The sequence below is a fragment of the Malus domestica genome, chromosome 09 (genome assembly GCF_042453785.1).
Source record: "Malus domestica chromosome 09, GDT2T_hap1".
NCBI lineage: Eukaryota > Viridiplantae > Streptophyta > Magnoliopsida > Rosales > Rosaceae > Malus > Malus domestica.
The window spans coordinates 32,958,222-32,985,338 of NC_091669.1; the positions used below are offsets into that span (position 1 = coordinate 32,958,222).

A 27,117-nucleotide genomic window follows, 5' to 3' on the forward strand; every position below is an offset into this window, starting at 1 on the left:
TACATCCACGACATTGCAATAAAATTTTGACTAGTAAATATTGACCATTTATGATGATATGGTAAGTCAAACTTGAACTCACTAATCGTTCTAAATTTAACTCGTTATTCAATCATTTATCACCACTTGAACTAATTTTAAACTTACGCGGTCTCTTAAATTTTTAACTTTCTACAACAACCATTAATAACATTCTAGTAAAATAATCATACTTAATCTGAGGACTAACTTTTCCACTTGTACTACGACTTAGTGATATATTTCTTCATTTGGGTGATAGATAACAACTTCGAATGTGTGTATGACAAGTTCGACTAATTTATTCACATACTCCTTAGTGTATTAGTATATCATTGTAATAAAATAAATCTAAAACTAAATTTTGACTAAAAAAAAATCCAGCCATCCACGTATGAAATATCATAGTGAAAACGAAATGAATAGCTAGGATACGTGAGAAACTAAACTCGAAATTATGTAGACAGGCAGATAATACCGATTTGAATTCGTTACTTAACCGATAATTATGGAGACATAATATTTAAAAGGAAAAATAAAACGAAAAAGAAACTGAAGAGAAAGCGTCTTACCGGTTGTCAGGATGAATGACGAGTCCTTTGGAGAGCCCTCTGACGCCGTCGATCAGGCTCTGACGACTGAACCGCCGCCGCCAAATCGAAGACCCGTCGCCGAGTCCTAACTCGTTCTTGATTAGATCGAACTGGCTACCGCGCGACGATTTGATTCGTTCTCTCAGATCCTGCACCTCGTACTCTTCCTCCTCGTCGTCGTGGTCGTCCTCCGTCTCACGGTGGCCATCCACCTCCACTCTCCTCGACATTTTTCCCAAATCGATCAAAAATCGAAACGCTGAACAGAATAAAAGCGCGCGCAGATTCAAAATCACGAGCGAAGAAAATAAATCACGAGGAGGACGTGGTGGTGCTATATGATGTGTTTGGCTAGCGAGAAAATCCAAGTACCTTTTTCTCGGAAAACTTTGCGATTCGTTGTGAAAAGATATAGCAGGAGACGCAAGTTGGAGAAACTGAAAGCTGCAGAGTTCTCAAATCGTTTCAAAAATCTGTTTGTTTGTTTTGTTTTTTTTTTTTTTTTTTTTTTTGGTTCTATAAATATTTTTTGAAGTAATTGAAATTTGAAAGCACGCAGCGCACAAGAAAGTGCAGTCTGCACTACTTTTTGGCAATCAGAGTTTGAAAAACTGTATGCGCTCTAGTCAATTTATACTTGCAACCGTTCTTTCCGTCACGATGCACTTCCCAACAGATTACGTTTTTTTTTCAAATAAAAAATTTAAATTTTTATCTTTATTATTATTATTACTTTATCTGGTGCAATAACTCGACGTGTACCGCATTTGAATAAAAACTTACAGAAAATGTTAATGATAAACAGATCAACTATTTGGATTCAATTTTGTAAATTATATGATAAGGTTATTAATGATTAATTTATTACTTAAGTGTTGATTAACATGTTTATTTCTTATTGATGACATCACATAATTTGTAAATTTGATCTAAAACATTGATATGTCTAGTATTACAATACTTATTGAAAATGTTATATTGGTCTAACCCTTGGTATAAAATTCGATATACGATGTAACAAGAAAAAAGTAACTCTATAAATTCAAAGACGAGGTTCAAACGAGGAATGGTTTATGATGGATACCTAGGATCTAACATATGAGGAATCGGGAACGTGTGGTAAGTGACGAACTGCTTATTCCATTTGCAGGCAAGAGATATGTTGTTTTATGCAGAGATATTCGGCCATTTGGGAGTTTCGGCTAAGTGACACAATTAATGGATATCAAAATTTGGTATCGAACTCATTATTCATAGGTGCCAAATTTAAGATTTTTTACCTACTAATGAAGAAGAATACTGCAACACAATAATACTAGTAGCAACAGAAATTAGTGCTATAGCCTATAGTACGTAAGAAATAAACAAAATTAGTAACAACGAATCCATTTATTAAAAGATTCCTTCAATAATATTTTTGGTCCTTTATGATCATTTCCATGTGTTTTAAGGATACTCAATAAATATTTTGGTCTGTTTCATGATTTCCCAGTGGTGATTAAAACTAATTTCAATTTTTTAAATTTAGAATAATAGCAGAAATTTTAATGTGTTTTATATTATAATTTACGTGGAATAATAATATTTTGTGGCGGTGTCCTAATTATATCAAAAAGGGATAAATTTATACGGACATGTCATATATTTTTTCAGGCGAAACGATCTAAGTTTTATTATAATATTAAAGGCTAAACATCGAAAAGAACATAAATAGGCTAAAAGGTATATATTGTATAATGTTTCTTAGACCAATTGGTGATACTTTGAATTGGTGATGATAAAGAGCAAAGCAAGATGGGTGCTGCTGGCGGCTGGTAATTAAACAGCCAATAAAATACGATTGTGGTTTTCGATTAAGATTGGTTTGATGAGGTTAGCAGGACGTGGATGTTAACAAAAAAATATTAGTATATGCTAATGCACCTGACGGCTTCACACACACACACACACACACACACACACACACATACGTACAACTTGCACACATTACCCACTTGGGAGATAACATGTTAAGTAACACCATTTGCTCGGATTTGAAGCATCCTATGTCTTAATAAGTCCAGCATAAGCATAATGATTAAGAGATCTAGTTACATCTAATTAATTAGACAAGTTTTGCCTTTTGAGTAAATTGTAGCAATGGTCCCTCAACTAAAAATTCATTATCATTAGTCCTTCAACTTATCAAAATGTGTAGCTATAGTCTTTTCATCAATTTCATCAAATTTTTGTCAAAAAAAATTATGTTGGAATAACCATTTATATAATTAGGGTCCCTCAACTCATCAAAGTGTGTAATTATGGTCCTTTTCGTCAACTACGTCAAAATTTTTGTCAAAATGAGTTATGTTGAAATGATCATTGCTACAATTGGATTAAAGTTAAAGGATCATTTCCCCAGTTGAATTAAAGTTGAGAGACCAATGGTAATGGATTTTTAGTTGAGGGACCATTGCTCCAATTTAGTTAAAGTTAAGAGACCATAACTACAATTTACTCTTGCCTTTTTTTAAATTTTTTTGGTACAAAGGTAAATTTTATAACTAACCACAAATTTTCAAACTAAAAAACCAGATGCCAAAAGAAAAACATAACCAAGCAAAAGTGGACCAGCAAAACAAACAAAACATAAGCCCAACCAATAATCTTCTAATGCTCTTATTGTTGATGTGAGAAGAAAAATTTCGGTGCAATGCGCTTGGTGTTGTCTCTTTTGATGTAACATTTCTTGAGTTCACTAGTACATAACAATATATTTACCACATCAATTCCATCACGGGCATCAACAGCTCGTGGTAGAAACTATTCAATTACCACGGTCGAGTGTAGCTCGTGGTAGATAACATTAATCCACCACGGTCAGGTTCTGGTCCGTTGTTAAAAGTGAATAATCTACAACGGTTTTTATTCCCGTAATGGAATATCAAAACCACCACGCGATATGCTCGTAGTGGTTACTTCAAACGACCACACACAACCTTTTGAAAATTCACCACGCCCTTGGCCCGTGGTGGATGTTTTTTTGTTTTTTTTTTTAATATTTTGAAAGATATTAAAATCTAAAATCCCAATTATTTTCCCCTCACGTGAAACTGGACGAAAACCCTAAAAAGAAACCATCAATCCTTTTTTATCGTCCACTATCTCCCCCACTTTCCCATATCCCTCCACTCCTCTGCACCAACCCACCAAACCCTCATCTCCTCTCCTCATCGACTAGTCATCCATCCACCCTTCCCCCTCATCTTCGAATCGTCATAAATCGCCGAGATCAACGGCATCAGCGTCCGGGCCTTCTTCCAGTGGTGGTCGATCACGGGAATCCGGTCGAGCGGCGACAACTTGGTGTTCGAGGTCGGCATGGTCTCCGCCAAGTACCCCTCTAAGAACTTCGATGAGAGCTCTGCTTGCGAGGGCCGACACTCCTATTCTTAGCAGGTTTTAATTTAAATTAATTCAATTTTCGTTCAGATTTTGAGCTGGTTAATTTGGGAGCTAGGGTTTTGAATTTGTGATTTGTATATGCATGATTGCGATTGGGGTATGTAGCTATCGGCTGGAATGCTTTTTGAATTTGTGGTTGTTGAATTGAAAACTATTTGTTCAGATTTTGATGACATGCCCATGAAAACTATTTGTTCAGATTTTGAATTTGTGGCTGCAGGGAAATGGTAAAGAAACTAATACCAATGATGCAATTCAAGTCTCCACAAATAGGCCTCAGGTAAAAATGGGTCATTAGTAAATATTGGTATTTTACGAGTCGATGGCGGTTGTTGACGGCAGCCACCTTAGGCTTAGTTATCGGTGGCGGAGCTTATGTGAGCACTGTGGATGAAGCAACTTTCTGGTACCGAATATCATTTTTCGAGTCGAAGTTTTGCTCTATTTACATTTGAACTTTCTTTCGGTTCACCACTTGCGGTGTTTACGTTTATTTCCAATGACTGTTATCTTAACCAAGCATTCTATCAATGAGAAGATTATATTCGTAACAGACGTAGAACTCTTTCAAGGCAATCTTGGATGCTTGGATTTTGTATATTCTGGTGCTGCATTGTTTGAACCTGTGTGAGTTTTGTTTTGGAGGAGGGCGAATTTCTGTAGATTTCTCGTAGTCACCTAAAAACTTTGGAATTAATACTCTTTAACTGTGAAATCATAAATTTCTCTTGCTAAGTTTATAGGCGTCTTGAGGCATTAAAGAATAAACCTTCTGTTTCCTGTGATGCACATTACTTATTGGTCAGAGTGTAAGGGTGAAGCCTTTCACAAGATACTTGTATCTGTTTCTTTACGGGTTTAACTAGGCACCTAAAGGATCAGTTAAAAGCATGAGCACTTAATTCTTAATTCAGTTATCTTCGTATTTTCTTTTGCCAAGATGGTATTCGACCCCATCATGATGTCTGGGTCTTGGTGGATGCAATAAAGACTGAAATTGGAATTTCTTAACTCATTTGAAATTTGATGGTACTCATTAGGTAATAAATTATGAATTGCCATCTCGTTATGTTCTGCATCATTCTTGTCCTGACAATATGATTTTTCTAGTTTGTACTTATTTCTGTGTATCTTGGGAGCAGCCTCTCCATAAAATGGGGGTAAGGCTAGCCGACATTCACCTCTCCCAGACCCTGCGTAAAGCGGGAGCCTTGTGCACTGGGTACGACGTACTTATAGTAAATATTGGTATTTTGTTGAATCTGAAATTGATCAACTTCTATTTCTTGCGTATTCACTAGTCGCAGGGAGGCTGTATAGATCTCCAAAGAACTAAGAATGGTGTAAAACAAGTTCCCAATTCCAGTTACCAGGTTTCCAGATCATCTCCCCAGGTATGAAACTGATTTTGTTTAACTTATCTCGATGTCTTCATCATTAGATAGAAAGAAAATAGTGAACATGTTCACTTTCAGGCTTAGTTAGTCTATGCAGCTAATAGTTTCTTTGCATCTATCTTGTTATCAGTTGTTTCTTTTGATTTTGATTATTTGCATTTATCTTTTTATCAGTTACAATGTAATAAGAAAAGTGCACCAGAGGCTAACGATGGTTCTAGACACACTTCAAAAGCTAGTTCTCAGGTACATATATGATCCCAAGTATAGCACAGTGGAAATATAATAAGACATAGCAGATGTTGATAATTAGATTGTTTTTGTTTTGTTATTAGATACAATGTGATGGAGAAATAGAATCAACAAATCCTGAGGCAAAAGTTCATCACATGGTGCTTGGTCCTGATTGCTGGAAAGTTTGGGTAACTGTTGTCAAAGTGGAGAATATATCTTTGTACCGCCCTATAAGTGAATTTCGTGTCCTGGAGGATGCTGTGTCTAGTACAATTGCCTGGCCATCAAAGTACGTCCGAGTTGGAGAGTAATTTTAGTTCGTACTTAGACTAGAAAATGGTACTTTGACACTACATAGATAGTACTTCATGACTTCCGTTTATGTATTCATTAGGCACTACATGGATAATACTTTATGACTTCCGTTTATGTATTCATTTGGAAACTCAAGAATTTTTAAATTATGTTATAATATTATCAAGTATTTTTTTTTGTGCTTATTATATTGTAGTAAATCTGCAATTTTGTTGGTTATTCTATACTAAAATATATAAATACAGATATATATATATATATATATTTGTTAAATGATTTTTTTTTAATTTTGGAAAATAATTTATAACGGGCTTTAGCTGTGATTAATTAGTAATCGACAACGCTTATAGCACGTGGTGTTAGATCTCAATCTACCACGGGTTCAATCCGTGGTTATATTGCAGTTGACAACGGGCATAGCCCGTGGTAGAAAATGAGATTTTTTATCACATCCAGAATACTAACGGGTATAGTGTCCGTGGTGAATTGCCATTTATCACGGGCATTAGCTGTGGTTAATGAGTAATCGACAACGGTCATAGCACGTGGTGTTAGATCTCAATCTACCACGGGTACAATCCGTGATCATATTGCAGTTGACAACGGGCATAGCCCGTGGTAGACAATTAGACTTTTTATCACATCCAGAATACTAACGGGCACAGTGTCCGTGGTGGATTGCAATTTATCACGGACATTCACCGTGATAGATGAGCTTTTTTCTTCTAGTGGTTGTTCGATGCATGTTGCGTTATCTTCATAGACCATCGTCGAGATGTCAACAACGAGGTAAAGATTGCAAGAGCTTCGAATATGGCCAACAACTTCTCTCAGCCAGAAGCATTCCCAAGTAGCTTCATGTAAGGCGAGTATTTCAGCATGGTTAGACGAAGTGGCAACTAAGGTCTGTTTAGTTGACCTCCAAGATATTGCGGTGCCTCCAACGGTAAAGACGTAACCCGTTTGAGAACACACCTTGTACGGGTCATATAAGTAACCTAGGTTAGCATAACCAACAAGGCAGGAATCGAATCGAGATAAGGGGGTGCATCATCACTCAAGGATCTGTGAGGAGAACATGCCTAGACATGTAGTACCCTTACGGTAACAGAAGATATCTTTAACACCAGTCCAGTGTCTGCATATCGGTGCATTACTGTATCTTGCCAAAAGATTAACAGTAAAGGAGATGTCGGGTCTAGTGCATTGAGCTAAGTACAATAAAGTACCTATCGCACTTAGATAAGGAACTTCAGACTCCAAAATCTCTTCATCATCCTTCTTCAGACGGAAGGAATCTCATTTTGCATCTAGTGATCGTACGATCATAGGAGTACCCAAAGGCTTCACTTTATCCTTGTTAAAGTGGCGCAATACCTTCTGGGAGTAGTTTGATTGATGTATTAAGATTTCATCCGAACGGTGCCTTATCTCGAGACCGAGACAATATCGAGTCTTTCCTAGATCGTTCATCTCAAATTCTGACTTTAGGTGCGCGACAGTTTTCTTGAGCTTTTCAGGAGTTCCGATGAGGTTCATGTCGTCGACATAAACTGCAACAATTGCAAAATCAGAATGTGACTTCTTAATGAACACGCAAGGGCATAGTTCGTTAGTCATATATCCCTGACTAGTCAAATACCCACTCAGATGGTTATACCACATTCTTCCAAATTGCTTCAAACCATATAGTGAACGCCTCAGCCAAATTGAGAGGGTGTTTCAAGGTTTGGAAATATTTGATCAAATCAAAGTAAGTCATTAGGAAACGTTTATATAAATTTTCGCATCAAGATCCCCATAGAGATACGTAATTACTACGTCCATTATCCTCATTATGAAATCAGTGGCTAAGTGGCTGGTGCAGTTTTCTCTTAAGGTTACATTTTCCATAATATATTGTGATGACATAGTTGTTTATGTTTTTGTCCATCGAAAATTAGGATGGGTGTTGAAGCACTGCATAGATAACATTGTATAGGGTGGTCGGCAAGGACAGAGCCAAGATTTGTTTCTTGGATGGGCTAGCTGAAAATAGTACTATAAAATCATATGTTATTTTTTTTGCTTATATAAAATTATATGATAATCAATATAAAAGAACAACAATATAATATAAACTATTCTCAAAATCATAACCCTAACCAATAAATTCAAGGACCATATAATTAAGTAACCTACTAATTAAATCAAGAATAAGTAAATAAAGAGATTAAGAACGTACCAAAGGTAACATTCATTGGAAAATTGCAATAAGGAATTGCGAAGATAGAGATTTAATTGTGGATTTAAAGAAACTATTATTCTTTTCTTGAGTAAGAAGCACAGAGGCTAAATTACATAGGGTAAATGGTCTTTTTCTTTAAAGAATAGGATAAAAGGGGACTGGAGATAAAACTAATTTATAATATTTAGCATAAAATGTATTATTTACTACCTATCCTCTACTAAATATACATTAAATAATAATAATTATTGAAATTGAGTAGGCTATAAGCATGAATAGATCTATTCACAAACCCATTTTTACTTCCAACACAACCTTATTAATATTTTGTCAGTATTCATCTTTATTTCATTTGATCTGAACAACCAACAATTAAGAAAAATATGTAAAAAGTAAAAATTAATGCATGGATAGCACTACCTTGGACTACAGCCTACCTTAACCTTGTAGGTGACTACGCCATTGGTGGTCGGCGCTTGAGAGCCAAGTGATTTGGTGGACCGAGCACTATACCATTACAACCTAATACCACGCGAAACTGCCGTACGATTATCACCACACATTAATTTGTCAATGGAAAGCCACGTTGGCCCAGACCACTAACTGTTAGATCGATGTTATTAAGCAACTATATTATTAACCTAGCTCATTGCCAAGAACCAACTTGGTGTTCAGACTTATATCATATGCATGTACGGATATGCTACTATAGCAGTTAATAAATTGTAAAACTGGAAAGGCTTTGGATTTATACTCTTTTTCCTCTCGACAACTAAAAAATTTCACTACATTATTTGTTTAGTTTTGGATTGCTATGTAGTAAACGCTTGTGGTGTTTTACACTCAGAGTATCATGTACTATGCGTCTTTTAAATGTTAGATCTTTGGTCAAAAACAAAATATTCAAGATCCAACGGCTAAAATATGCAATGTATTTTTTTCTCTTGATAGTAGGAGCGGGCACAATACGGTATGATTCAGTTAGAGATTATAACTGAAACAGAATTATATTTGGTATGTTTTATGTGACTTGCACTTCTACGATGACCTATGCGGTTGTAGGTATAGGTATGTTGCATCTATTGTGTTTTTCTGACAAATTTGTGTTGGTGATGTTTTGTAGGGTAGGGCAATGCTTGTGGTAGCCGTATAGGGGTTTACTGTAGTTTGTTTGGTTGCACAAATTTATTCCAGATCAATTTCTTGGTAAGTGAAGCTATGTACCCGACTAACAACCTTTATAACTGTTTGTGAAGTTCAATATTGGAATACCACTCTATTACTTCTTGTAAAAAAACTCCCAAATTCCAGGGTTAAACTCGTTAAATATATTCTAGAGCTCACATGCATGACTTTATAGAATTGGCATTGTTCGGTTTGGTACGATATAAAGGTGGAACCAAAACCGAAGCAAATGTTTTTTTATATGGTTCGGTTAGATTTCATGGCGTGTACCAAATTTATACTGAACCGCAACATTTCGGTCTTGGTCTTATACTGCAATAGATCTCTCTAAAGTAAACTATATAAAGGAATAACTCCAAGTCATAAAAATTCTGATTCCAATTTGACACCAATTATGTATAAGAATAAATTTCACATTGTAATAAATTATTATTTGTTTGGTCCCATCTTAAGTAAACACACCTCCATACAGTAATAATTATCAATGAGTACAAAAGTATACAATATCACAAATAAAAGCTTATGATGAACTAAATTATTTATCTAAAATTATTTGAGACAATGCTTTAATTTTTAGAATTGATGCCATATTTTTTTTCTTTCAAAAAGAGTACCAATTGGTAGCTTCACAACGGCAATCCACTATTCTAGTAGTTAGGAAGACTCACAAAGACATTTTAACCTCCCATTGCCATCATTGTGCGATTCACCAGCTCCAAGAACCGAACCCAGGACGTGCCTTGTGGAATATGAACCTGAAATTCGTCCCATCTAGTGGACCACGTGGTTAATTGATGCCACGTTTTTGAGCTTGTGATATGTAGGTGCAAGAAATAAAATATTTGGCGTCCAAAATTCCTACTAAGAAACATAACATTTATCAAGGCTAATAAGTTAATAAATAATATTTTTAATTGCACCTCTATGAAGTAATAACCTCCTAATTATAAAATTGGTTTGTTCCCAACTTTATGAATTTACAGAAGTTTTATTGTATAATGAAATAGAATATTGGGATTTCTTCAATTCAACCTCCAAATTTCCAAATCCAACATCCAAGTATCCAACATCAAACGTTCAATTAAACGTTTACAACCAGAATTAATTTAGTACATGTTCTCTTGGCCAGTCCTTTGGGGTCGTATCGAAACGTGAATGTTAGCTTGTTTCGAATTCAATCTCATCTCTCAAGTATGGTCCGCAAAAACAGTGAAAGGACAGGTCATTGCACATTTTCTCGCTTCCTGTCAGTCCTTGGAATTAAACCCGGCAATTTTTGACACAAGACGTAAACGACACGAAAATAACAGATTTCGGGTCAACACGATAACTAATTGAGTTGTTATTAGATCACATGATAAGAACCCGTTAATAACGGGTCCTTAACAGGTTTATACAAGGGTAATGCGCGGGTAACCCGTTTTGACACGTTAAGGAAAAAATTATTGATGAATTTAATTTTTTTTTAAACTACTAAAAAAACTTACTATATAATACCATAGTCATAATGTATACGTATATATTGTATTATTATTTTATTATTATTGTATATAACTTTAAAAAATTTAAAGTTTATCTATTTATTTATTTTTATAGTATACTATAGGCAAAGAGTGAGATTAAATTTTTTTTAAGCATATTAAAAATTAAAATATCTAGTAAATTAAAAATACCAAACACATTAAAAAAATTATAATAATTAATTTACAAGTGTGAAAAATGTGAAAAAAAAATATGCAAATGCTTGTGATTGCATCATCTATGCTTTGAGGATGGGTACATTGTCGTTTGAATTTTCAAAACCATACAAACCTCATGTTGAGCAAAAATTGTACACATTATGTAAACAAATAATTCACTCGACACAATTTCATCCTCGTTCATTTTTTCGAAGAGGGTTTTTATTAATTCGATTCATGTTGTTTCCTACAGACGGTGCCAAATGTTAATGCACAAAATCGGAGGGGTCTTGGAACAACGTAAATCCGACCGTAAATCTACAAGAAAGTAAAAAACACAAGATGTATCGTGGTTCACCCAATGTTTGTGCTACGTCCACACTGATGTTGATTGTATTTCTCTCTAACTGTATGTATGGATTACAAGGGTGAGAAGGAGTCCCCCAGAGAAAGAGAGTCAGATAGTGCTTCTATTTGAGGATGAGAGCTTTGAATATGAGAGTGAGGCTTGAGGTTTGTGAGGGTGAGGAGTCCCTTTTATAGACTAAGGACTCCTCATTTATTACATATTTGCCCATTTATTTATTACATAATTACATTTGAGTCCTCCGAGTATTTATACTAGGTCTAAATACGGAGACCCTAAGTATGGTACAAACAGATGTTGATTTGTATGTAAAGCCCATTCTCATCTTTTGGGTTGGATTACATTTTTGTTTTGCCTTGTAATTTGACCCAATTTGTATGGACTTTATTTTTTTATATGTTATATATTTTTATTGTTCAACACCTCATGAATAGTATTTTTAGGGGAATTCAAAATAAATAAAATTCATAATCATTAATGTAAAAGTCTGAAAAATATGAAAGCATATATAAATGCTCGTAATTGCATTCTCTATGCTTAAATGATAATTACATGGTCGTTTACATTTTTTAAACCCTCAAAATCTCATGAATAGTGTTTTTTATTTGAGTGCAAAATAATATTAATTATTGTACGAGTGTGAATGTTTTTTTTAAAAAATATATGTACAATCACTCGTAGTGACAAACTTTACAACTTTCGATAAGGTGTCAAATTTGAAATCCGACACCATAATCCATAAATTTTAGATTTAATTTAACCATTGATTGTCGTTTATGCTTTATTATACTCACCGATTTTAAATTTTTAAATTTTCATTATTTATTGATTTAAAATATATTTTCTTTAATGGATAACGGGTCGGGTCATATTACCTAATTTTATTAACGGTCAATTTCAGATCGGGTCATATCACCCGTTTACTTTAATGGGTGTTACACGACACGACCTGTTAAGATATCAAGTATGTCACAAAAATGACACGAATACAGAAAACACGACACAAATGCCAAGTCTGCTTGGAACCTGAAGAGGTTGAATTGAATCTTGATTTTCTTGATGTGGCATGTATGAGCATGAGAGATTTTTCCTTGGCTGTAACATAAGTGGTATACCACATGTTATAATATAAATAGTAGAAAATTTTATTTTTTATGTTATTAATTTTTTAACACAAGAATCTCATCGCTTGTATAGAGACACATGGTGTATCACCCCATATTTCGAGCACACTAAAAGTCTTTCGTAAGAGCATACCATGATAAGGTAAGTGAAGATTTTGATGTCCTTGAGTATACTCACTAATGCTGCGAATGCCAGAATAAAAATGATCAAGAATGCTCTTCCTAACTTTTTTCCGCTAAAATGTTCCCCTATGATTGTAGAAATGCTAGCCACAACAATGTACTAGTGAGCAGTGGTAGAACCAAGATTTTAGCCTAGAAAAGGCTCAAAAGTCTCAATCTAAAATGCTCTCTTGATCTTACAAAAATTAATGTGTTGTGTGGTGAGCAATCAACGTTGTGTGGGTTTGGTATGATGTCGTCCTCGTCATCCTCTTCCTTAAATCTAAACACCACGTCTCTCTGACTTTCTTCCTCTCTCCTTCCACTAATCCTAGACAAGAATCCTCCTCAAAACTCACAAACAACAAATTGCTTGAACTGCATAGAAGCCATCAACTTCAAATCAAACCCCACGAACAAAATTAATGTAAAAATGTTGGACCCTGAGCCTACAATAAAAATCTTAAAAATCATAAGCATAATAGTAAATGTTTGTCTTTTTATGGCTCCGCCTCTGCTAGAGAGCTGCAATAAAAGATAATGTAAAAATTCACGCCATAAGATAGTGTGATTAGAAACCAAACTACTGGATTTTTATAGTGCGAGGCCCATTTTAGACTTAAGCCCATTTGAAGTCGGGTACCACTGTCAACCCGGTTACCGGAGTTGCGATGCCTAAAACCCTGTCTGTCCCCCTTCCCCGCCAATGTTCCGGAGATTGGGGTGTTTGGCAACCCAGAAAAACGAAAGAAAATAAGAAAAAACCAGAGGTTGGAGGGAGGGCGGCAGAAGATGGAGGAGAGAGCAAAATGCTTGGCATTGCTCGGATTCGGAGCTCTGGTAGGCTCTGTTTCCACCATCCTTCTCTTGAAGTTTCGACCAAGGTCAGTCAGTGACTAGAGTTTTTTTTTCCGTTATAGCTGATTGAGTTGATTTTCGATACGAATATGATGATATTGGTATAAATTCTATTGATTTTTCGATACGAATATGATGATACTCACTGGTAAGGGGGGTTTTGATGTGCTGGGGTTGATTTATCTACTTCTTAATCCACAGGACTGTCAACGGATGCGATGAAAAGGGAAGTGAGTTGCATAGTAAGTTACCCAATTGTTATTTAATTAGTAGAGAAAAACTGTTCATTTACGTGGTGGTAAGTTATAATTGGCCTTTGCCTGAATTGGGTTTCAAGTAAAAAATATGTAAAGTTTCTCACTTTATCGTTAAGTGATATAGCTTATGCAGGAGTTTTACCAGTGCACCATGTCTCAATTTTTTGTAAGATGTTTCATTCTACGTTATGGTAGGAGTGTAGGACTGAAATGTTTTGTTGGGTTCATATGACATTTTGGTTTGCTTAATTCAGCACCAACTTATGATTCGAGGACATATAATAGAAGTGAAATGCTCGAAGAACTTACCGTTGCTATGTGTACCTTGTGCCGAGTAAAATTGAATCTGTAAAAGGTCTCTTCGAGTCTACAACAATGCCCTATTGCTCACAAGTGAGCTTAACCACCTGCATAAATAGATGAAAAATGCTTGCTTGGAAAGCAGTCTATGTAGATTGCAGCTGTTTTGATACCAAATTCATGGGTTTTATGTGTTCACCTTCTATTTTGACTCACCCCATTTGTCTTCCATTAAGTTTATAGTGATGATGTTTGTTTTTCTCCTTCTTTTGTCGTTTTTATTGTTATTCCAGGTATAGGGCCTGTATCCAAGACACGAACAAATTGTTGTGCAGTTTCTGGGAATGGGAATAACAAGATGGCTGGTGTTGATCTTCTAAGTGATGAAATAGTTTCTGAACAACTAACAAGGTGTTTTATCTTTATTCCTGCAAACCATTTGTTTGGCACTCTCTCCTATAGTGATCATACATGATTAGTTGTTTCATAATCTATCCTTTGATTTATTGAATACCTACCACATTTCTTTCTTCTTTAAAGACATTTACTTTTATAGAATTCATTTAAACCAGGAAAATTCTGTAGCCATTTATTCAATCCATTTTAAATATTAAATGTCATTAGGTTCTGAATTTTTGACAGTTTCCATAGAGCATTATTTCAACATACAAAAGGGTTTCTTCACAAAGTGCAAGAAAATGGAATCAGCAATCCTTAAAAAGCATAGATCTTAAGTCTACATCAAAGATGTGATAAAACTGGCAAAATACTCAATGAAAAGGGCTAGTATGGTCTTCTTCGCGTTCTTTACTTACGAAACCTGTACAGGACTGAAAAGAGGGAATATTGGACTCTATTTTTAGATTTATTTCTTAATATGAATATTCTTCTTATAAGAGAGCATATTATTAAATATGCATAAGAATCCTTTATGACATTTCCACATAACGAGGATTTCTGCAAAGATAGGACTTGAGCCATGGTGGGATCTTCTGATTTGGTTTATGTAGCTATACATGCTGCCTTTTGTTTTCAACAGGAACATTCAATTTTTCGGACTTGAGCCTCAACAAAAAGTTACTGCATCCTATGTTGTGGTCATTGGTCTTGGAGGAGTTGGAAGTCATGCTGCATCAATGCTTTTGCGATCAGGGGTTGGAAGGCTCCTCCTTGTGGACTTTGATCAGGTATCTCTGTGAAGGCTAAGCATTACTCGTGTCTTGGGCTTCTCCACCTATTTCAAATTTCTTGGGTTGATTCTGTAGTTTTAACATGATAATAAAGCCTTGCAAAGGTTCCTATCTCTCAAAAAGTTTCTGAATTCGCTACTGCTGCTCAGAAATGGAGTGTTGATGTGTTTGGGAATTAGAAGGAAAAAGAGGAGGGTATTGAAAAAGGATTTTGTGTAAGAGATGTGTTCCCTTCCTTGTCAATTTGGAGAATGAATTGGAACTGACTACGGAATATAAAGAGGTTATTGCCCAAAAGGTTCTGCAAGAACGCTGTTCCCTTCCTTGTCAATTTGGAGCATGAACTGACTAAGGAATATAATGAGGTTATTGCCCAAGAGGTTCTGCAAAAACGTTGGCTCCAGAAATCTGGGAATACCTGGTCACAGGAGGTTTTGCATTCGAAACCTCCAATCCCAATTCCCAACTTCTTTGTTCATTTTCAAGTTGTAGGTTTGTCTGCATTTCCCTAATTTTCAATTTGCAGCAGGGGGTGCATGCACGGTGGGGTGTTAGCTTTACATCCATTGTTGGCCCATTCCCTAGCACCTTAAGCTTTTGGGCTCTAGTGGTTGTCTAGTGATCTATACTACTTAAAATTATTGATGTGGTTGCAGCCTGCACGAGTTATGGATATAAAATCCCACATCGGGAGTTGGAAACCTTGCATTACAAATATCTTGGGCCTGTCTACATCCAATTGGTTTTGGTCCTCTAATTGTAACAGCTATCAATTATCTTATCATTTACCTGCTAAATGTATATAGATATAAACTAAAAAAGCAAACAGACTATGTCAAATTTTGTACAGTTCTTGGCGATACTAGGGAATAGAGATTATTTATTATCAAGTGAGATCTGATACTCTCATGAAGTTCCGTATCAACATATGCAATCAAGTAATTTGCAATAAATTTATCTCCAATCTAATCACAGAATCTTGTTTTATTCATTTTCATACATATTCTTATTTTGACTGGGTACACTTTTGGAGGTATTGCAAGCTAGACATCTTTTACTTGTTTGCTCCAGCTTGAAGGGGATTGTAAGAAGTGTTTTTATTACTGTCTGAGATCCACAACTTGTGTTTGTAACTGGTTTCTTTTCGTCTTTGAAAAGCATCTATATAAATGTCATAGAAGTGTTGGATGCCTAGCTTTAGGAGAGCATCCTTCTCCACATTCTTCCCTATCTCCATCTCCTAAAATCTTCTATTCTAAATTCTTTCTAACATCTTTACTTGTATGTTCATTTCATTACAAGGTATCAGTTTCATCACTCAATCGACATGCTGTTGCAACAAGAGCAGATGTTGGCATCCCAAAAGCTCAATGTCTGAAAGAGCATTTCTTGTCAATCTTCCCAGAGTGCCACATAGATGCAAAAGTTTTATTATACAATGAATCATCTGAAGAAGAAATCCTTGCGGGTCATCCTGATTTTGTTTTAGATTGCATTGATAACATCGATACAAAGGTACCACTATTGCCTGGAACTGAAAGTAGTCTGAATGTTTTATTTTAGCTAGCCTTTTATTCTGATTTCTCGTTTAATAAGTCACTAACAATCTGTAAGGTAAATTTAATAATATCTGTATTGTCTTCCTTTCCTTTTTTATTTGAATATCTTCGTAGGTCTATAGATCAGTTAGAGAGAAGGTCCATTTGTTCTTAGTTTGATATCGTATATGTAACGATTACAGTCTCATAATACTTCTTTGGTGACCATGACTTAATTGCTTCATCCATCAGATATGGTATTTGGGGAACTTATTTGAATTTGGGGCCTGTGATAAGTTGCAAACAAATGCTTCGTCATTTAATTTATGGATGCAGATTCTATCCCTTCTATGCATATACTATGTAATTAGACATGTATGTGTCACTTTATGTGAAAATACGGGAACTGCATTAATCAGATGAATTAATTGATTTATGCCGCAGGTGACAAATCATTTAATATGCTTCCATTCTGGCCATATGCTTTTGTTGTTTTGTACCTTTCTCTTTGATCAATGAATAAGCATCCTATAGTCCGTTAAAGGGCTGTACTTGCGAGGAAATGCAAAGCTGCTTCTAAAATAATGCAAGTGTTGAAGCACATCTATAACTATTCTCCTGCTATAATACCACTGCACATGATTTTCCCCTGCACATCATTTTGTACGAACGAGTGGTTGAGATTTGACTAAATCTTATTGAGATAAATCACAACTGCTCATTAGTGTCTTTTGATGCTTAGGAGAGCAAAGCTCATCCCACTGCATGCATCCCACATTGTAGAAAGCCTCAACAAATATCTTTCAGTAGTTGTTTTATAAGCAGTACTGTTTTTTGTTCTGGAAATTATTTGTGTATCCTATTAGGAACTGAAAGTTCATTTTTCAATTCTTGATTTATCATATGTAATAGGTGGCACTTCTTGCTGCATGTGTGCGTAGGGGTTTGAATGTATTATCAGCAACAGGAGCTGGTGCTAGAGCTGACCCAACTAGAATACGCGTTGCTGATTTAAGACAATCAACAAATGATCCATTATCCCGATCTGTAAGGATCTTGACTTTAATTTAATTAATAGTATTTGTAACACAAATAATGACAAGTCGCCAGGATCTTTTTGACAATTTTCTATTGCTAAACCATGCCATGGATTTTTTATTTTTTATTTTTTATTTTTTATAGTGGAAATAGTTTTTAGCGTTGTACAGTAAATTGTTCCAACACTTAAGTACCTGTATTTTGCCAGAGCTTCTCATGTCTTTTTGGCTTTCCGAATTATTGTATGTAAAATTCACGTAGCATTAGTCAATTGTGTATTGACAATTTTCTATTAAGATACCTTTAAAATATGTTGATGTATTTCTTTAGTATTTCTGGTCAATCTTTTGAGCATATTCGGGACATGTTGTTCCTCAACTTTTTCAGTTCATCTTTATTTTAATTAATAAGGGTTTCCTTTATCCCACGGAACAATGCCTTTCTAATATATTTGTTTGGGAATGTATTCTTGTCAGACAGTCTAGTATGCTATGTTGCCAGAGAATGATGTTTTGTTGGGATTCTTGCATTGCTCTTATATCTCTTTATCAAATTGGTCATTACAGGTAAGACACCGTTTAAGGAGAGATTATGGTATTGAGGGTGGCGTAACTGTTGTATTTTCATTAGAGAAGCCTAAGGCAAAGCTTCTTCCATTCAAAGGACCAAGTGGAGAGGAAGAAAATCCTTCAGATTATCAGGTAATGATTTAGTTTAATTTATTTGGTTATTTACTTCCATTGAATTGTATAGATCCCAGGTGTCGTAAATTTCTTAAGGTGTTGTAAAAAAATTCACTGTCTTCTTACTATGACATCAGATCCTACCGGGGTTCAGGGTTCGCATAATACCTGTTCTTGGCACCATCCCTGCAATATTTGGACAGGTCATGGCCTCCTTTGTTTTGACGCAACTGGCTGGATTGCAAGTTCAAACAGAGCCTATAGTAAATTTGGACATTGACCATTACCGGATGCTTCACCAACGCCTTATTGAACATGAGGAGTCATTGTATGGAACTGCCTTCCATGTCCAGGTATGGAAAGGTCTCCTCCCTTAAATTTCGCTCCTTTGAGGTTACTGTACTGTTGAATGTTTGGGAATGGCTATGGCTTTTCTAACTTCTTTTAGGATTTCTTTTGATTTCTTTAATGGGATGATATAGGTTTGTTCTTAACTGGGTCATGTGTAGTTGGGGCTGTGGAGCAGTTGGACTCCCAATGGTTAATAGTATTTTCTTTGTTCTTTATTGTTTTTGTTAATGAATTAACATTTAAAAGCTTCCTGTAATAATAGCATGGAAATTACATAATGCATCCCCTCATGTCGAATCCAAGAGTGGTTCTATGGTGACATAAAGCGTTCTCTCTTTTGTAAGGTTCCTTGACACTGATGAGCTGCCTTCAAAGGTCATTTCAAGAATCCACTCCAAATGGTTGTGGGGCTTCTAATCAATGGAATGCTCCGGATTTAGTCCTCTGAAATTATTCTCTATATTCCTCATCAATATTTTAGTCAAAACTGCGATGGACTAGGATTTGTATTTCATGTCATTTTTGAAGTCGCAACTGACATATTTTATGCCAAAACTCTGTTTTTGGTTTTTTGATCTACGAATGTTTTAATGTTCCGTTCTAAGTGCCACTTATTAGTCAGTAGGATAGGATAGTTATAGTCAATGTGAGCACAACTTTAGACCGATTTTTACTGGTATGCAGAGGAAAAAAGAAACACGGGCTTATTCATCAGAATTAATTGTTTTGTGGCTGTTCAGTGTTCTTATTCTCTTAAAATATCCATCTAAGTAATGCTGCAATACTCATTTACCCTTTTTGATAGGTGGATGTTGAGGAAGTGATGTATATTGCAAAAGAGTTGTGGCATGGAAGAAGTGCAAGAGAGCCATTCGCTAAAGATGTAGGACGTGGGATGTGGCGATCGGTAAATGAGTTAATGCTTGTGAGGTACGGATTCACTTTTGTATTACCATTGATCAGCAAGCATATAATATTTCGTGTTTAAATCTCATAAACGAATACCTGTGTGAAACAATGAACTTGGTAGAGAATCTTTCAATCTTTAAGCACAAACATTTGAAGGATTAAAGGTTTATTTATCACTGAAGTGTTCAACTTCTTGTTCCTTTCTTCCAGGTGGGACAGGGAAAAGCCGGCATCTGTATCCAACCTAATTCTCTTAAAATTTAAAGAGGTATGTGAGAGTATATTCAACTTTGGCACATTATCGGTGCTTCGTTAAACCCGGAAGCCAGCTATTTCGATTGAATTTGGTGTTCATAAAATGCAAGTACATGCTAGTTCTCATTTGCCTGCAATATTGTCTTTCGACATGTCAAATTGTTGGAAGTTCTTTCCTTTCTGTATGGTAGACGTTGAGTTCCCCAATTAATGGTCAAATGGATCGGCATCTAAACTAGTGGAAGCTTTGAACTATCAAAATTGCTTTTGGTTTCGATTGGTACGTATAAGCTTGAAATTGTTCTCCCTTCCCTTTTGCAAGTGACAAGTTAATTTCGATTTTCATTGGGCTAATAATAGTTTCCTCAGAATCACAAGGAGATGTATCCTAAATCATTCCCATTTACCCTTAATTCGAACGATGGGATGAATTTAAGTGCGGTTAAATCTACTCTCATACGAGCTGCTGGCGGTTCATTCATTTGACCGTGTAGACTAGAGCCACTTTTGTTAGGAATGTTAACCTCTTAGCCGACGGCAACCAAAGGAAAATAGAAATCCTCTTACCTGTACGTGATAATATGGTATGATCTGCATGGTAATGTGATTTGCTGGTATAACGAAGGAGTCTGATGTCGATGCAAGTTTTTATAGGTGTTGTGTTAGTTGCTTTACAACTTTATTTTGTTTCTTCGTTTTTTACGGTTTCCTAACATGGTCTGTTTCTTGTGTTCAGGCAGATGAACATGAATCGACTACTCTGGAGGATATTAAAGAAAGAGAAGCAGAGTTTTTCGATAGAGTGACCTCTGTTCTGAAGCGTGCTGAGCTAGAATTTGGCTTGTAACCAACGAGGCTCGTGACTCGTGAGCTGAGAAGGTCTCTGTAACTAACATCCTTTGATACATGTACGTCTAAACTCGATCGATATAAAGTTTGGATCCGTTTCAGCAGCGTTTCAATCTTCACTAAATATGTATTTTACATGAACATGGTTGTTATATTACTATTGGAACTTGAAACTGGGCATCGAAACAAAGAGCCTTTTTTGCATATTTTGGATTATTTGTGTTTTCCTCGAATGATAAAAACTATCATTCGTCGCGAGATTTGATTTTAAGATTGTTTTCCGAACAACTAATCAAAGCCGTATATGAAGCAACATTCTGTGCAAGGGTCGCACAATTTGGAGGGAGGAATGAGAGATTTAGGGAAATGAGTACTTTCATATCAATATTATCATAAATTTAGGGTATTAAATTTGGTTATTTGTTCAAAATTCCACCGACGAAATGAGACTAAAGTAAGGGGTAGGTGTCGTAATTTACAAATTATCTAGGGGTTATTTAGGTCTTTTGGAAATTTCATTCAGGCCAAATATGCGGCCGCGGGAAAAAACGCGACCTGAGAAATAGCAGAATGCTAATCAGACAAAGAACAAGGCCCCTCCTAATCCTAAATTTCTTCCGCCGGTTCACGACAACCGAATCGACTCAGCCCCAACTCGCCACCGCCGCCCCATCCCCGGTCGACCCGGCCCACCTCCTCCGGGTCTGCACCATTCTCTACCAGCAACAGAACTCGCCCGAGTCACGTCTCCACTCGAACCTCAACTCCTCCGCCTTCCAACTCACCCACGAGTTCTTCCTCCAGGTCTGCAACTCCTTCCCCCTTTCATGGCGGCCCGTCTACCTCTTCTTCCGCTACACTCAGTCCCACCACCCCGATTTCACCCACACCGCCGTCTCCTTCAACAAAATGCTCGATGTCATCGGCAAGTCCAGGAACATCCAGCTCTTCTGGGACACCCTCCATGAGATGGGACGTCGTCGTTTGGTGAATCGAAAGACTTTTCTGATTGCTGTCAGGACGCTGGCCAAGGCCAGGGAGTTGAACAAGTGTGTCGACTTCTTTCACGCCATGAATGGGTTTGGATTCGGGTACGATTTGGGGAATTTGAATATGGTGGTTGAGGATTTGTGTGGGTCGAAGCTCGTCGTTGAGGCGAGATTTCTGGTTTTGAAGCTGAAGGAATCGATTCGGCCCGATGGGTTTACTTACAGGTGTTTGATTCAAGGTTTTTGCGATGTGGGTGATTTGATCGAGGCTTCAAAGATTTGGAATTTGATGGTGGAAGAAGGGTTCGACCCGGATATCGATGCCGTTGAGAAGATGATGGAGACCCTTTTCAAGACGAATCGATACGGCGAGGCGCTGAAGGTTTTCCAAATGATGAGGGTGAACAGAATGGAGGATTTGGGTCTCTCAAGTTACAGGCTTGTGATTGAGTGGATGTGTAAAAGGGGCAAGATTGAGGAAGCACATGAGGTGTTCGAGGAAATGCACAAGAGAAGGATTGAGGCAGATAATTCGACATTGGCGTCACTGGTTTACGGGCTTTTAGCAAGAGGACGAGTTACAATGGCGTTCAAGGTTGTGGAAGGGATCGAAAGGCCAGATATTAGCTTGTACCATGGGTTGATCAAGGGGCTTTTGAGGTTGAGAAAGGCGCGCGACGCGACGGAAGTGTTTAGGGAGATGATCAGAAAACGGTGTGAGCCTAACATGCACACTTATATCATGCTATTGCAAGGACATCTGGGGAAGAGAGGGAGGAAGGGATCGGATCCTCTGGTGAATTTCGACACCATTTTTGTTGGGGGTTTGGTGAAGGCAGGGAAGTCGTTGGAAGCCACCAAGTATGTGGAGAGGGTGATTAAAAGAGGACTCGAGGTCCCTAGATTTGATTACAACAAGTTTTTGCACTATTACTCAAATGAAGAAGGGGTGGAGATGTTTGAGGAGGTGGGGAAGAAGTTCAGGGAGGTCGGGTTGGTGGATTTGGCGGATATTTTTCAGAGGTACGGGGAGAAAATGGCGACGAGAGATAGAAGAAGAAATAGGGCAGGAGAGACGTGAAGAGAGGTTGTGAGTCCCTAGAGCCCGAGAAATTTTTATGATCACAGAAATAGACATCATATGTTTTTATGTAAGCGGGAAATTTTTTTATCCAAGTTCCCTGACCAATCACGGATGATCTATGTGATGGAAAGAAGGGTATCTAGGATTAGCCTTCCCCAAATCCGAGTGACTATTGTTTGAGGTAGAAGAAGATGATGATTCTGTATATAAAGAGACAGACAGAGACAGACGATAAAATTTACTAGCAGATAACATATTGTATGTGTGAATAATTTCTGTTAATAAGTACATATTTTTTTTAATATTAGATAATTACTATTTTGTCTTTTTTATGTAAATATTATGTATAAAAAATGAGGGTAAAATTGGAAAATAAGTATAAAAAATATTATGCTAAAGAAACTCTTAAATGAACAGACTCCACCGATGTCTTTCGAATGGTGAGAACCAGTTTGGGCGTATTGGAATCGGTCTCGATTACAAAAGATTTTAGGTGTTTTAGCCGTAGATCAAGATGGTTTGTTAAATAAAAAAATGGTAAATAGCTTGCTTAAGTTAAGCTACAGTACAATGACTCATGAGAAAAGCAGAAGTACAACTGCGATGCCGGTCCATATACATAGAATGCAATCCAGTTCTTAGTATAAGGATTTTGATCGGTTGCTGCACATAGCTAGATCCTAGATCAGGTCCATGGGATCGGCTAAAATCATCAGATTTCATCGATATTTTCGACATATTAATTAAATATTTGGATTTTTTTTTTCCTCTAAATCTGTGCTTGACATTTTTTAAAGTTATATTTTAAATTTCCAATTTTTTAAGCAAATTTTTATCATTTTTCCGAAAATACTTTATACCCATCAACATTTTTACAAATTTTCATCCTATGCAGACTTAGATTTTTATCAATAAAACTTAGTATTTTATCGATCTTGTTGATTTTGGAGATAGTGTCCTAGGTGTGTTTAAAGTCTTTAGACGGTTGCCTAGAAATTATATTGAATTCCAACTTTATTCAAAGCCGACTGGTGCTGCACTTATTTTTCTAGATTCTTAAAACCAAAATGGAGTCCAGCTGCATTTTTCTTAGCCAAAACGTTATCGACTCGAACCAACCGACCAAGAGCCAAAATCAAGCCCAATTCGCCACCTGGCATGACACGTGGAATGCAACCAGAACAAAACAGTAAGGACCCCCCTAATCCCTCCCAACTAAATCCACCGACAGCGCACTTCCCATTTCCCCCACACAATTGAATCGAGATCCTCGTTGCCATTCATCACTCTGCATGCAAATCGACGTGTCAAAGTCTCGTCCCACAGAACCACGTAGCAGCTACAAGCGCACCCCACCTCCACGTGTCTAATTTCATAACTCCACCGATTATATATACGGCCACCTCTTACCTTCCGGAGTACCAAAAGAAGATACAGCAAAGAAGAAAGAAGTCTAAAGCGTTTCAATTGTTTGTTTGAAAAGAAAAAAATCGTGTCTAATTTCGAAGGGCAATTTGTGGGTTATCAATGGCGTCGTCGAAGCAAATGAAGGAGGAGACAGCTGCCAAGGCAGCAGCGAGGCTCGCTGCCGATGAACCGGCGGAAGAGACTGTCGTGGTGGAGACTACTTATGTGACTGATGACCAGGGGAGGCCAATAGAGTTTGCACAGCGCGAGGAGAAGCCCGGTGTTTTCGGGTCGATGATGAAGGCAGTGACGGGGACTTTAGAGCATGCCAAGGAAGCTGTGGTGGGGAAACCCCACGAAGAAAGTCAGGTTCAAGAGAAGGGCAAGGAGTATAAAGACTACACCACCCAGAAGGCGAAAGAGACCACTGATGCAGCCGGGGAGAAGATAAACGAGTATACTGAAACCGCTGAGGAGAAAGCGAAGCAGACCGCGGAGAAGGCAAATGAGACGAAGGAATCGGCTAAGGGGAAGGTGGGTGAGTATGCGGATTACACAGCTGAAAAGGCGAAGGAAACAAAGGACACCGCTGCTCAGAAGGCGAACGAGGCTGCTCAAAAAGCGAAGGAGACAAAGGACAGCGCGGCTCAGAAGGCAAAGGAGGCGAAGGATGCAACAATGGGGAAAGCGGGCGAGTATACAAACTATGCAGCTGAGAAGGCAAAGGAGGCTAAGGACACAACTGTGAACAAAGCTGGCGAGTACACCAACTACACCGCCGAGAAGGCGAAGGAGGCCAAGGACACAACATTGAACAAGGCGAAGGAGGCGAAGGACACAACGATGAACAAAGCCGGCGAGTACACCAACTACGCCGCCGAGAAGGCGAAGGAGGCCAAGGACACAACGACGAACAAAGCCGGCGAGTACACCAACTACGCCGCCGAGAAGGCGAAGGAGGCCAAGGACACTACGGTCAACAAAGCTGGTGAATATACCAACTATGCGGCTGAGAAGGCCAAGGAGGCTAAGGATGAGACGGTCAAGACAGCAAAGGAAACCAAGGACTGCACGGCTGAGAAGGCTAAAGAAGGGAAGGATACTACCGTGAGCAAGTTGGGTCAGCTAAAGGATACCGCTGCCGGTGCCGCTCAAAAGGCCATGGACTACTTGTCCGGCAAGAAGGAGGAGACCAAACAGAAGGCTGCCGAGACTGCCGAGAAAACAAAAGACACGACTTATGAGACTGCAGAGAAAGCGAAGGTATAATTACTAATTCTTGATTGATACATGTACCATATAAACAAACAACATTGGATTTATCATTATGTAACAGTCTTTTTTGTGTTTTGTAGGAGAAACTGAGTGAGACTGAAGAGGAAGCGAGGAGAAAGATGGAGCAGTTGAAGTTGCAAGGAAAAGAGTACAAGGATGAAGATGCTGACAGGGCACGTGAGGCACGTGACATTGAGGCCGAGAAAGGGCAGGCAGCGAAGGAAAATATATTCAGCTCGATTGGGAGCATTCCTGGTGCCATCAAAAGCAAGTTGACGCATCCTACGGATGTGGTGGAGGAGTCACGTGCCGCACGTGAGAAAGGGAGTACGGGGAGAAGGACCGTTCCTGTTGTGGAGGGGGTGGAGGTTGATGTGGCGGAGACGAGGCCTGGTGCCGTTGCAAGCAAGTTGTACGAGTCGGACCAGATGCATGGTCAAAACTTCAACGACGTGGGTCGTTTGGACGAGGATTGTAAAACGATCCGCATTGATGACGAGGGCAAACGCGTGGAGCGCCTCCACAAAATGTGATCGCTTCCAACATGGGTAGCGTGGACCTGACTCCACCTTTGTAATGTGTAATGTTGTCGTACTTTTGTTTTTATGTCCTTTTTTGGGTATGTTGTGGTTTGGCTTACATAAATTGGCTTTGCCATCTTTATCGTGTATAACAGGGTTTGGTTATGACCTACATCTTGTGTTTATCGTGTACAATTTCTTCAAATTCACGATTTTCTTAAGCCCAAGACTTGACGATCCTGTCATCGACATGGTGAAGGGAAGTGTTTGGTTTACCAAAAAAATCTTGGGCGTGGATGAATATTTATGGGCTTAAGTGTAACTTCACCCAAATTTCATCACAAAATAACAGGGCGATTAGCTTGAAGCAGGAGAGACCCAAAGCTCCCGCTTTGGCAGTACTCACCAAGTCAAGTAATCGATCTTGTAAATTTGTAATGCAAGAATCATGTGTTTGGAACAATATTAGAAAATATAAAAAATAACAATATAATTTCAATGATAATAATCATAAAGAAAATCACAACATCAATTATATATGAGATTAATATAAACAATTAGGGAGAAAGTTAGAAATACTAACAAACTTGGAGATTGAAGATTGCATAAATACAATGTCCTAAAGATAGAATTTTGCCCTTACTCTTGTGTTTGTAGTTCGGTAGACGTCTGTCTTCCAAGATTCAACAATCTATAATCCGAAATCAAAGCACTTCAATCTTCGGACTCTGGCGAACTTCATATATTCCATACTCTCAAGACATGATTCGGAGTTTGACTAGGACATTAAAGAAAAACTCTTCTCTTCTATTCCTTAGATATGTGGGATGTTTGAGTTTATATAGAACTCAAGCCAACCCCTTTTGAA

At 37.5% G+C, this 27,117-nt stretch overlaps 4 protein-coding genes and 1 long non-coding RNA gene across 12 annotated transcripts in view; 4 read left to right on the forward strand and 1 right to left on the reverse strand.

Annotated features, from left to right (window-relative positions):
* The window catches only part of LOC103444358 (potassium channel SKOR), a 43,023-nt gene extending 41,761 nt beyond the window's left edge, over positions 1-1,262 (reverse strand). For all 3 annotated transcript variants that reach the window (XM_070804708.1, XM_070804709.1, XM_029108603.2), the window contains exons 1-2: positions 984-1,262; positions 591-870 (exon numbers count right to left, since the gene is read on the reverse strand). In XM_070804708.1, coding sequence (XP_070660809.1) covers positions 591-841 — 251 coding nt within the window. In that variant the 5' untranslated portion in view covers positions 842-870; positions 984-1,262. The remainder of the gene's footprint in view (positions 1-590; positions 871-983) is intronic.
* A 2,444-nt stretch (positions 1,263-3,706) lies between these two features.
* On the forward strand, positions 3,707-4,608 carry LOC139188266 (uncharacterized). Its single transcript, XR_011571606.1, has 2 exons — positions 3,707-4,049; positions 4,276-4,608. It is a non-coding gene; the product is annotated as an uncharacterized lncRNA (long non-coding RNA).
* Positions 4,609-13,419: 8,811 nt separating this feature from the next.
* Positions 13,420-21,177, forward strand: LOC103444361 (tRNA threonylcarbamoyladenosine dehydratase). 4 transcript variants are annotated; one of them, XM_070804896.1, is made up of 12 exons: positions 13,420-13,629; positions 13,805-13,845; positions 14,454-14,571; positions 15,200-15,347; positions 16,653-16,865; positions 17,801-17,935; positions 18,493-18,627; positions 18,747-18,962; positions 19,766-19,890; positions 20,080-20,137; positions 20,316-20,404; positions 20,861-21,177. In XM_070804896.1, exons 1-11 carry the CDS (start codon positions 13,538-13,540, stop codon positions 20,361-20,363), a joined length of 1,329 nt encoding a protein of 442 aa, XP_070660997.1. In that variant the 5' UTR covers positions 13,420-13,537; the 3' UTR covers positions 20,364-20,404; positions 20,861-21,177. The 4 variants fall into 4 exon arrangements, with proteins under 4 accessions (XP_070660997.1, XP_070660998.1, XP_070660996.1 ...); XM_070804897.1 differs by having other exon boundaries at positions 13,421-13,629; positions 13,805-13,833; XM_070804895.1 differs by lacking the exon at positions 20,316-20,404 and having other exon boundaries at positions 13,421-13,629.
* A 159-nt stretch (positions 21,178-21,336) lies between these two features.
* On the forward strand, positions 21,337-23,353 carry LOC103444214 (putative pentatricopeptide repeat-containing protein At1g26500). Its single transcript, XM_008383136.4, has one exon. The coding sequence runs from the start codon at positions 21,544-21,546 to the stop codon at positions 23,041-23,043; it is 1,500 nt and encodes a 499-aa protein (XP_008381358.3). The 5' UTR covers positions 21,337-21,543; the 3' UTR covers positions 23,044-23,353.
* A 941-nt stretch (positions 23,354-24,294) lies between these two features.
* Positions 24,295-26,421, forward strand: LOC103444213 (late embryogenesis abundant protein ECP63-like). 3 transcript variants are annotated; one of them, XM_070804889.1, is made up of 3 exons: positions 24,452-25,239; positions 25,339-25,716; positions 25,809-26,421. In XM_070804889.1, the coding sequence occupies exons 1-3, from the start codon at positions 24,574-24,576 to the stop codon at positions 26,259-26,261; spliced, it is 1,497 nt and encodes a 498-aa protein (XP_070660990.1). In that variant the 5' UTR covers positions 24,452-24,573; the 3' UTR covers positions 26,262-26,421. The 3 variants fall into 3 exon arrangements, with proteins under 3 accessions (XP_008381357.3, XP_070660990.1, XP_070660991.1); XM_070804890.1 differs by having other exon boundaries at positions 24,452-25,182; positions 25,282-25,716; XM_008383135.4 differs by having other exon boundaries at positions 24,295-25,716.
* The last annotated feature ends 696 nt before the right edge of the window (positions 26,422-27,117 follow it).